This window comes from Mustela erminea, chromosome 14 (assembly GCF_009829155.1).
Source record: "Mustela erminea isolate mMusErm1 chromosome 14, mMusErm1.Pri, whole genome shotgun sequence".
NCBI classification, from domain to species: domain Eukaryota; kingdom Metazoa; phylum Chordata; class Mammalia; order Carnivora; family Mustelidae; genus Mustela; species Mustela erminea.
Genome location: NC_045627.1, coordinates 38930214 through 38942424, shown reverse-complemented (window position 1 = coordinate 38942424; position 12211 = coordinate 38930214). Strand labels below are relative to the sequence as shown.

At 41.8% G+C, this 12211-nt stretch overlaps 1 protein-coding gene across 1 annotated transcript in view; it reads right to left on the bottom strand.

Moving 5' to 3' along the window:
• Positions 1-137: 137 nt before the first annotated feature.
• OIT3 (oncoprotein induced transcript 3) overlaps positions 138-12211 on the bottom strand; it is a 28287-nt gene continuing 16213 nt past the window's right edge. Inside the window, 5 exon segments of the mRNA XM_032313951.1 lie at positions 138-911; positions 2730-2829; positions 7954-8369; positions 10011-10171; positions 11883-12005. Coding sequence (XP_032169842.1) covers positions 738-911; positions 2730-2829; positions 7954-8369; positions 10011-10171; positions 11883-12005 — 974 coding nt within the window. The 3' untranslated portion in view covers positions 138-737.

Below are 12211 nucleotides of genomic sequence, written 5' to 3'. Positions count from 1 at the left end.
GGGCAGAGGGAGAGAGAATCTCAGGCAGACTCCACATTGAATGGGGCCCAACATGGGGCTCAATCTGAGATCAGAACCTGAGCTAAAACTGAGAGTCAGATGCTTAACCCCCTGCGCCACCCAGGTGCCCCGCATGTTAATAAATTTAATTGAAAATATTTCACTTAAGATGGTATAAAAACTTCAAAAAAGAAAACATCATGCAAGAGGAAAATCAAATAGTAACTTTCAGTACACACTTACATCGATAAACTTCCTAATCCCCTGTAAATATTCTGTGCTTGAATCGAAATTTCAGGGTATGATTATTATTTACATATTTAAGGAGTTATTGGGTATTTAAGTCATAATTTCAAGCAACTATTTAATTTATTTTAAGTTTGAAGTTTGGAGTATCATGCCCAACTTTTGGTTGTAGTGGTCCTATTGTATCCTACACTGGGTGTTTTATTGTAGGGAGGAAACGTGGGAAATGGAGTGAGCTGCTTTCGGAAGGGACAGCGCAGCTTTCAATGTCAGGAGGATGAAGCCCCATGTGGGTCAGGTCAGTCAGCAGTGAAGTGACTTTTCCCAGTCCAGGGGCCCGAATCAGAATGAGTCTGTTCTGGAAGTCTGTCTAAACCCACAGTATGAGGTTTAAAGAATGCCGTGTTCTAGGGTATTGACTGAAGTTCTCAGTGGGGAGAAGTTCTAAAGAGGTGGGCAACCCAGAGCCAGGAGTCAGGTGTGGGGCCGTCCTAGTCCTCCCAGTCGATCCTGATCGGGCCACCCGTCAGCATCTGGCTCTGGGGACCAGCTGTATCCTCTCCTTCCACTGCCTCACGACGCACTCGCCGGTGGCAGCCCTGGGCACAGCGGGAACGCTCATCCAGCCGTCCACAGACAAGGACTTGGCAGTGCAGAAACACTTCCTGGAAAGACCATAAATGATAATTAACAAAAATAGTGATAACAGATGCTGCTTGTAGAGCCCCTTCTGGAAGCCAGACGCTCGCTATACCAGATGTTTCATATATAGTATCTCATTTCATATAAACAACAGCCCTCTGAGGTGGATGTCATCATCCCCATTTTACAGATGAGGAAACTGAGACTTAAGTTAGACAACTTGCCCAGATTCACACCATTGGTCAGGTGGGCAAACATATGGAGTCATGTGGGTGATCTACCCAACTCCCCCGCCAAAGCATAACTCCTGCCTTTGTATAGGGACAGGAGAGACCTTCGAGAAGGGAACACCTAATAACATTAACATCTTTGTTCTTCACATCAAAGTCTGGGAAAAACATAGGTGCCTGCATGCTTCTGTGTAAAGTAACAAGTTCTTTGTCCAAGCTTTTTTCTATAAGTTACCTCCCAAATCATGCTGCCTGCTTGGGGAGGGAGATCAGGATTAGCCATCATGGTTAACAGTTGTTCTAGAAGAGTGATAAAAGAGGAAAGGACATGAATTCACTTAAATGCAGTGTGGAAAAGATAGCTGGTCTCTTAAACTTCCTTTGGTTTAAACATTTCAACAACTCTACTAAGAAAAAGCAAAGTTTCCACCTTAACATTCTCTCTATTGCCTCTTATAACCTCTGTGTATGTGTGTTTTTCAAAAATGCAGCATACTTGGGGCGCCTGGGTGGCTCAGTGGGTTAAAGCCTCTGCCTTCAGCTCAGGTCAGATCCCAGGGTCCTGGGATCAAGCCCCGAGTCAGACTCTCTGCTCAGCAGGGAGCCTGCTTCTTCCTCTTTCTTTCTGCCTGCCTCTCTGCCTACTTGTGATTTCTGTCTGTCAAATAAATAAATAAAATCTTTTAAAAAATGCAGCATACTCAATATGCATGTGAATTGTTATGACATATGACTTTTAATATCTCCTTTTTCTATATTTCTCATTTTAATAACTGCTTAATATTACACTAATAGATATGTGGTAGCCCTGTTGGAGGACTTTTTCTCCTTCTCTATAACATACAACAAATCTCATTTTTCTTTTTTTGCTTGCTTGTTTTTGAGAAACTGTCAGAATTAGAATTTTTAGATAAAAGAATCTGATGATTTTACGGTTATTACTACATATTACCAGACAACTTTCCAGAAACCATACCCCTTTATACTGCCACTATATACTTCTCCCTATAACTTTGCAAGCATTGTGATTTACAATTTTTATAAATTTACTATGTATAAAGTAATGACTTATAATTGTTTTAATTGGCATTTTAAGTACTGTTTTCACTGAACAAATCACTATTTGTCTTTTCTTTGAATTTTCTACCCATATACTTTGCCATATGACTACCGCACAGGCTTTTCAACCATACCCCCCCACAACAGTTTAAAATTGTGATCATATAGGGGTGCCTGGGTGGCTCAGTCTGTTAGGCATCTGACTCTTGACCTCAGCTCAGGTCCTGATCTCAGGGTTGTGGGTTCAAGCCTTACGCTGGGCATAGAAGTGACTTAAATAAAATAGAACTTAAAAAAAATAAAATTATGATCATATAGTATTTTCTTTGGACAAACACAGTGATTTTATTGGAAGAAAGGCAGATAATTGTGACATTCTAGATAGCTAGTTCTGCAGTGTTTTTCATAGAGGTAATGCAGATCCCAACTGTGAGCTCACAGAGAACGTCAACAAACAGGCACGCCAAGAAATAAGGGCCAGGATCCTGGGGGTGGGGGAGGAGGTGCAGAGGAGGTGCGGTGTGGGTTCCAAGATAAAGGTGTTCAGCTCACCTTGTGGTCTTTGCCCACAAACTTGAAGACCGGGACCTGGAAGTGCTTTGCTAGGTGGTCCCGGGCTGTGTACTGCTTCACGGAGTCATCTGAAACACAACTAAAAGCAGGACAGGAGAACACGTAAGACTTGATGGCTTCAGCAGAGATGGAAAAACAGTCTGGTCCAATGTGTTTAGTCCAAAGAAATGCTGACTGGGTGGAGGCTGGGCTGCACTCAAGTTTTTTGAGAATGAAGGAAAAATGAAATTCCCTCCTTGCAAAGTCGTCTTCAGCCCTGCTCATGAACACCGTCTGTCCCATCTCTCATTCTCTGTACCCACGAACTGGGCACGAGGACCTCTCGATACATCAATGTATTGAAGCAGGAGCAACAGCAACCACATTTCTTTCAAAGATACCTTTTGAAATGAAGATATCTCTGGAAGGCTGTATTTTCCTTTGTAATACATCACAGGAATTCTGCATTCACATACTTGATGATTGGTTTGAGATTTCAAAAATATTTATTGGGCACCTAATACACACTAACCCCCAACGAGGGTTCAGAGGCGAGCAAGCCTCAATGTGTGCAACACTGAGCTGCATAAAGATTTAAGTTCCAGAGAGAGTAACTGGTTCTACTGGGAAGGTTCCATCTCCTCCCAATTGCTGAACTTCATTTTCCCCCAACATTTAGTGCAGAGTTGTAGTTTGATAGGGTCTTGGGGTTTCCATCTCAGGTCTACTGCTTAAAGCGAAAGTCCTAGGCTCACCTCAAGGTTAGCTGGGGAAAAGAAGTCTTACCGGTTCTCAATTTTGAGACCAAGGTCTAGTATTTGATGAACATTTTCTCCTGAGAGGACAGAGATTACACTTGTATCGTCTTTCCCACTGTGAATTTTAAAGGAACTTTAAATTCTGGGTATTTTCCTTTTTCTGGATACCTATTAGTTCTTGTCTACCAGTCCAGGAAAAAAAAAATGTGGGGACCAGAAAGAAAAGTCTATGAAACTGGATCCTTGCTTCACGTGCTTACAGATCGCTTTCTAGTTCATTGCTAAGTACTGTTTCAGTGCAGTTCAAAAAAACCAATAAAACTGTTTAAAAAGAAGACATTGTGATATATAATAACCCCTCGTCCATATTCCCTTGACCTGAAGAGAATCTAAATATATTATGCAGTTTCAGTTATTTCTTGTATTTATGTTTTCATTTTCATTTTCTTGAGGTAAAGTTAATATATACCGTCTTTTGATTATGTTCTATAACAAATACCTATCACATACCTAGTCTGTGCAACATGTTCTGTTGGGAGCTGCAGAGGATATAAAGATGAATAATATGGTCTGTGATGTCAAGAACTTTACAGTCTGTATCTAGGACAAAAATAGTAACATGATATCAAAACGGCACTTTTCATCTAAGGGCCTCCCCATTTTCAATTCTTTTTACCTAAAAATACCATTTTTTTCTTTAAGAGAGAAAATGAGGCAGGAAGAGTTGTTATGGGGTAATATACTACAGAATAGGACCCAGGACAAATTCTGGCTCTTGACCTGGTGTTTGCTGGTCAAACCATGATGTGGTTCATCAACTCTAAGTTCACGTGCTAAAAGAAAGTAAGGATGGTATAGGATAATCCAAAATAATCGATTACTCAAAAGTTGTCCAATGTTTCACTTTGGAATTCAATGTTTCTTTTTCTGGAGATTACTTTTCTAATTCTACTTTGCTGAGGTTTGCACTAAATTGCTTTGTATTCTCTGAGCATACGCCAACTAAAACTGGAGAGAGGTGAATGAGCTGTGTTAAATATCAGGGGAAAATGACCTGATTTAAATGCAAGCTGAGAACAATGAATAATCAAACAATTTATAAATGTAAGCTTACTGCATTATGTTTATTTTAGGGCTCTGGACTTGCTTCAGATGATTATTATGATAAATGTCCATTCAGTAGTTCATTTGACAGCTATTTAATGACCCTTACTATAGGATAGACATAGAGGGGAAAAGAAAAAGAAGGAAAATTTCCAGCTCAGGGCAGAAGGAATCAAGGAAGGCTTCACGGAGGAAAAAAATCCAGCTGAATCTTGAAGGAACAGGGAGAGTTGGGCAGGAAGAAAAGGAGATTTCTGCAGAGGAAACAGCAGGTGCAGCGAGGAAGGTGTAGGAAATAATAGAGTCTGGGAATTGCCTGTAGTTCCCTTTGCTGGGAACAGAAACTGGAGAGGGCAGAGGTCTGTGTGTGAGGCACTGCGAGCCAAGCTCAGAGTCGGATTTTATCTGGAGGAATCGTCTCACAGACACCATTCCAGTACTCTCCATTATTGTTCCAGAGATGGGACCATTTGCCTGTTTACTAAATATACCTCTACTGCTGTGCTTTTTAATTCTTGCCTCTGGCTTTTAAGCATTTTAATTTCTCCTGCAGCATATATATATATATATATATATATATATATATATATATATATATATTTTTTTAGCAATTCTTTATGTGCTAAGGGCTAGAAAATTAAAAAGCAGATAGTCCTTAACTGAACATCTGAATAACAAATATATAAATAAACTTTACCAGCTTTACTAAGATTGTAGATTACATGTTTTGTCAATAAGCGAGTTATGATTATGCATTTATTTTTGCAAAAAGTAAATACAGGGGTAGGAAAAGACTCTTGGAATGAGAGAAATGTTCCCTATCTTGACTGTAGTGATGGCTTCATGAATGCATACATCAGAACTTAAACTGTACACTTTCAATGTGTATACTCGTTGTATATGAGAATGGTACTCCAATACAGCCATTAAAAAAAAAATAAAGGAACCCACATCTACTCCCCACTAAAAGTAAATCCATTCCTTAATCTCCTTAGCATTAGGTATGCAAATGAAAAAAATAAATAATAAATGATTCTTCTACTTTTCATTTTAAGACTTTGTGGAGGTAATTTTAAGATGGCAAGAAATCCAAAGAACTACAGACACCTATGAGACCTGTTACTGGCCATGCAAAGCAGCTCAGAATGATACATTTTCCATGTTCTGAAAACAAGCTAAGGGAGGCTACAAGTACTCCTGCTGGCAAACAGTTAAATTTACCAACCAAAGGAAATCAAGAGTCATCAAAGGTTTTTAGCAAGGATCTGGAAAAAAAAAAAAAAATATATATATATATATATATATATATATACACATAATATATATATATATAGTATATATATATAGTATATATATATTGAATATATATACATAATATATATACATATATACATATATATAGTATATATATATATACTATATATATAGAATATATATATATCCCCCCCCCAATTTTTAACATTTGTTTGTCTTTTGACTGGTTACCCAGGGATTCTTGGAGCTGAGATTTGAGAGTTGGGATTCAGGGGGCCGTCGTGAGGCTGTTTTTGCTATCCAGGTGAAAGGTAAGGGCTGGAATTAAGACAGAGCGGAACAGAGAGAACAAGTCTGGGGGCACTGCTTCTTCCACAAAAGCCTCTTGCTTGATCCCATGTGCTTTAAAGTTGAACATCCCTGTGCAAGAGACTGACGGCAGCAGATGGAGGATGCCTGCGGTGAGAGAGCCAGCAGAGAAAAACTAAGCAGACATTTCAGAGTCTATGAGGCCCATTAGCCTAGGGCACGGCCCAGGTGGTTCTCTTGTTACACCATGTCGCTTTCAGTGAGCTGCGGGTCCTGACCCTACCTGAGCTATGTCCCACCTGACACTGAGAACAAGGAAGAAGCTGATAAGATTCTACCATGAGTATGGGGTTTGGGTGTCCTTTTCCTGGGAATTTGAGCAATGGGTGTGACAACTGCTAGGCCTCCAAAAAACTCGTGAGACACACACAGTTCTCAATCTAGGGATCCTTAGGAAATAAGGAAATCTCTTTTGTATAAAACAAGCAAACAGGGGCACCTGGGTGGCTCAGTGGGTTAAGCCTCTGCCTTTAGCTCAGGTCATGGTCTCAGGGTCCTGGGATCGAGCTCAGCAGGGAGCCTGCTTCTCCCTCTCTCTCTCTGCCTACCTTTGCCTACTTGTGATTTCTCTCTCTGTCAAATAAATAAACAACAACAACAACAAAAACAAGCAAACAAAAACCAAATTTCACTTGATCGTTCTTCTCCTAAAACCTTCTAAGTAATTCTTGTCTCTCCTTCACTCCCAAGCTTCCTAAAAGAGGAGTTGACATTTGCTGCTTCCTCTTCCCCATCCGCTTGCAATTATCTGCCTTCCCCCAGCCCCGACACTCACACTCACGCTCTACCCTCTCTCTAATCAGGTTAATCAATTCTATGTTTCCAATAGAAACACGGATGATACTTGGTCCTTTATCTCTCTCTAGTCCTGACCTTGTTCCTGGGTCTGATACACATTTCCAACTGCCCGCTGACCTTTTCTTCCCATGTATCCTGAAGGCATTTACAATTCAATAGTATTATCTGGACTTGTCGTATTCAATATTTCACCTCAAATCTGTTTTTCTCCTTATGGCCATCCATCCGGGTTAACGGCATTTAGTCAGTCATCCGTGCTAGACCCCTTGGAGTCATTCTCAACTTCCTGCTCCCTCACCAGTTTTTACCTCCAATGTCAATAAATGGTTTTTGAGGGGTGCCTGGGTGGCTCAGTGGGTTAAAGCCTCTGCCTTCAGCTCAGGTCATGATCCCAGGGTCCTGGGATCAAGCCCCATGTCGGGCTCTCTGCTCAGCAAGGAGCCTGCTTCTTCCTCTCTCTCTGCCTGCTTCTCTGCGTACTTGTGATCTCTGTCTGTCAAATAAATAAATTTAAAAATCTTTAAAAAAAAAATGGTTTTCGGGGCACCTGGGTGGCTCAGTGGGTTAAAGCCTCTGCCTTCGGCTCAGGTCATGATCCCAGGGACCTGGGATCGAGCCCCGCATCGGGCTGTCTGCTCCGTGGAGAGCCTGCTTCCTCCTCTCTCTCTCTGCCTGCCTCTCTGCCTACTTGTGATCTCTGTCTGTCAAATAAATAAATAAAATCTTAAAAAAAATGGTTTTTGAAACAATTCAGAGCTTACGGAAGTGCCCTATTGTTTTAGGAAATGACCAGGTGTGAGTCCACGGCCGGGTGTACCACCCTGAACACGCCCTATCTCGTCTGATCCTGGAAGCTAAGCAGGGTTGGGCCTGGTTAGTACTTGGATGGGAGAAATTGGGTGTGAGCTGGGGATAATAAATCGTGTAAGTAGCATAATTACCCATCCTGGATGAGGTAGTACTTCAGGATCTCGTCGATCTTGGAGGTGGGGGTGGCAAAGCAGCTCTCTACCAGGCTTTCTAAGCCATTCACGTGCACCACAGGCTCAATGCCAAAGTAGAGGGAGTCTCGAAGCTTGAGGGTAGGCAAAGCTTCCCGGTAGGGCTCTTCAAACTCATTGTCCTTGAAGATCTCCAGAGTGAATGGGAAGATTCCATGGCTGCGGCTCATGATTTCCAGGGGGGTATTTCGAAGGTGGGGAACGTACCCTTCTGAAATGGTGTACAGGCGTGGAAACTCGCAGGTCACTGGGATCAGCACTTTGCTGGTTCGGATGATGATGTCCCCGCTGCTTCCTGGGGTCTGCTTGGGTAGGCCTGTCACAAGGTTGCTTGCCACAATCTTGTCATTTACCACCTGAGCCAGGCCAGGGCCAGGAGAGGAAAAAGACTATGTCTATTTCTCCAGAGCTCCCCAATCCACCCTATCCCACCCTCCCACCCAATCCCATTCTTGACTGTAACATCCTCCACAATTCTATTTACATCAAACCAATTAGAGATTTGGTTGCTGAAGCTCAAAGGCTTTTTAAAATATCTCTTCTCTTTTCAGCAAGATGCTCTGACTGTTAAGAATTTTATATACTACTCCCTGGTCAACCCACACATTCCTCTGGAGTATTACTCATTAAACCTGAACTATGCAGAATCAGCAAATTCGAAGCTCTGGTATTTTAGGAAAGAATGGCTTCAGTGTATTATTATTTTTTTTTCTGGAATCCTAGACCTGCTGATCAGGCTGTGGCCTGACCTTGTGCTGAACTCATCCACGGGCAGAGAACTTCAGCTACCTCATTTATGCAGACGGCTCTCAGTTCTTTATCTCCAGCCTTGTCTGCTCCCCTGAGGGCCAGCAACTCCAACCCACCCCAGGGCATTTCCACTCGATTATTCACAGATACAACAAACACAATTTGCCTGAAGTGGGACCCCCTTCTCCTGGGATAGCACCCCCATATCCCACCCCAGGTCTCATTAGATTCCTGATTTTCTATTCATCGGATTCAATAAATAAATATTTGTTTAATTAAATGATTGCAAGAACTGCGGCCCCTGATCTTCTGGATCCAGGTCCCCTTTATTTCCATCCATCTCGTACACTGCTATCTCATCATTACAGCTCCAGCCACCTCACTCTGGGGGATAAAGCTCAAATATCTCACCCTCACACACAAAGCAGATCCTTGGAAGCACAGTCTTCCCCCACCTACTTCTCCAGTTTCCTTATCCAATACGTGTTCCTTGCCAGTCAGTCTGCACTGCCCATTCACTCAGCATAAGCCTTAAATATTCCCATCTCTGACACTGGCTCACTTGTTTCCCATCTGAAACGGCCTTTCTTTTCCTCTCTGCCTGGATAAGCCACACACAGGATTCCGCCCCAGTTCAAGGCCCACTTGTCTTGACTGCTCCAGTGTTTGTCCCTTTCTGGACTGCAACGGCACCTGTCATCTCTATCACTGTTTCTTATTTATATTGTGTGTGTGTGTGTTGTCATCTCAGGCCTACTGCGTATGTTCCCCAAAGTGAAGAACCTTATTTCATATCCCTCAGACTCCGGTGCACATTCTTAGATGAAAGTACAAACCTTTTCCCTCTCCCTAGTTCAACACTTGAACTCATCTGTTATCTCCTATAGGGACCCTCATCAATTCTTTACTTGTTTTCTTCAAGTAAAAAAATTGGTCAGAGGAGATGCAGCCAGCCTCCTGGTGCTGGGGCTGATGCACTCAGGGAAATGTCTGCTATATCAGAGAGACAGGACTACCGAAGAAAGGAAAGAGTAGAATTCTTCTCACCTCCTTGTGCTCACAGGGCCAGGACCACAGCAGATGCTCAATAATACACGTGTTAAATGACTGGCATACGAGTTTTTGAGCTGCATTCTTTCATGTGGAAATATTTCATCTATGACAAGCCACACAGCATGCCTCTGTCAACTACCTCCCAAATAACTGACTTTTGGTCATCCCCCAAATGTCCTCCAGCAAGAACCTACATCAACCACCGTGCCACACGTCTTGAGGGAGAAGAGGATGTTGACGTGGGTGCCGTTGGACACTCCTCTGCAGGAGGTGTTGGTCAGGAAGAGCTCCAGACCGCCAACCAGGTCCCTGGGGATGCTCACTTCAATGGTATTCGACTTGCACAACACGGGGACTGTGGCAGAAAGGGGGCACTGTTAGAACGGAGAAATCTGAATTGGGAGAAGGATAAAGAACGCTTCTAGGAGAAATAATTTTACCCTCCCACAATTTGAGCTTTTTGTTCCATCCTCAAGGAAATCTAAGAGACTCAAAACAAGTTGGTGAATGAAACCAGGACTCCTAACTCCCCAGGCTGTGGTCAAATAATTCTCCTCAAACACACTGATCTCCAAATGAGGAAATATTGCTCAAGTCTTGATTCAACATTTATTTCAAAGTATGGATAGCATAGTTTTATGAACTGAAACACCTCACGGAATAACTTTTAGTACAAACAATTTATTGTCAATACAGAAAAAGTACTGCTTTGATATATGCTTCAATTACATAACAGTACTGCTTTGACTTTACCATTAATTATGTCTCATAAAACAGAGGTAATAAAAAACAACGTTAGTGTACTTGGGGAAGAGTTCCAGATTATCCTTGCATTGTTCAGTAAACCATAAATGCTGACTATAAATTCTACTTTAACTTAATATGAAAAGGATTGCTTTTCTTTAGTGATCCTGTGTTCACTTTTCCAAGCTCTACAAATACTCTAAAAGGAATATTTATGGCTACTGTCAGAAAATATGTGAGAATATATCATAACAATGACAGAGCATAAAGAAATCAAAGGTAGGTGCTCATTAATATTTGCTAGATGATGAGTTAAGATTCTGAACATAAATAACTCGACTTCCAGAAAATAGTTGTCAGAAGATTGTTGATGCTCGTATTGTAATTGTAGGGAGAAAAATCAGTTCTCTAAGGCTTTTAGCTTAGTTTCACTACCCAATTATCTGTTAGAAAAGAAAGGAACTGCATCAGTTGTCTTAGACTATCAAAATTAACTACTAATTATACTACTAACAATAGAAATTAGGGGGGGAAATTCATAAGTAAAAAGCAAAGGAAACTGTATGACCCAGCAATCCCATTTCTGGGCATATATCAAAAAGAATTGAAAGTTGGATCTCAAGGACGTATCTGCGCACCCTTGTTCATAGTTGCATTGTCCACAATATCTCAAACCATAGAAGTAATTCAAGAGCCTATCAATGGATGAGTGGCTAGACAAAATGTGGTATATAAATACAATGGACTATTATTCAGCCTTATGAAGGAAGAAAATCCTGTCATATGGTACACCAGGATGAACCTGGTGGATATTATCCTAAGGAAAATAAAGTCATCACAAAAAGACATATACCATAGGACCCCACTTACATGAGGTGTCTAAAGTAATTGACTTCATAGAAATAGAAATAGAATAGTGGTTGCCAGGGCACGGGGTGGTGGGGGATGGGGAATTGTTCTTTTCAAGGATATAGAGTTTCAGTTTATAGACAAAAAAGTTCTGGAAATCTGTTGCACAACCATAAGAATATATGTAACTCTACTGAACTAAACATTTTAAAAACTGGCTTAGGTGGTCATTTCTGCTCTGTGTGTTTTTAACTACAAGTTCTTAAAAAGCAAAGGAAAATTAACTTTTGGTAATATGTTCTCAGAGAGCTTCTCTCTTGAATGATCCCAGAGTAAAGATGCAGGGATACCCGCTGCCGAAGGAGCTGGTGTTCTAATAGATGAGAATCTTGACCTAGTTGAGTAAGGAAGGCAGGGAGGTTTGGGGCAGGGCAGGGGGTGAGGAGCAGAGATTGAGCCCATCCATGTACTACCTTGGCATGTATGATTATCCTCAGACAGCACCAAGCCCCGGGGACATTCACACTGGTAGCCTTCCCAGTCACGAGGCAAAGATGGGCTGCAGCCCCCGTTGTTACTGTGACATCCTTCAACATCTGCAATAAAACCAAAAGAAAAGGACTTGATCCTTGCTGGCCTCTTCCCCCGAGGATTCTGGTTCTTGGGATGGCACTTGGCATCAGGGAATAACCCTTGGCTCCCCACAGTAATCACTGGAGCCTAATTCAGTCACTGAGTCATGTAGGGAAGCACCACGAAAAAACTGTTTAAGTGAGTTGGGGGGAATTGGAGGGGAAGATGA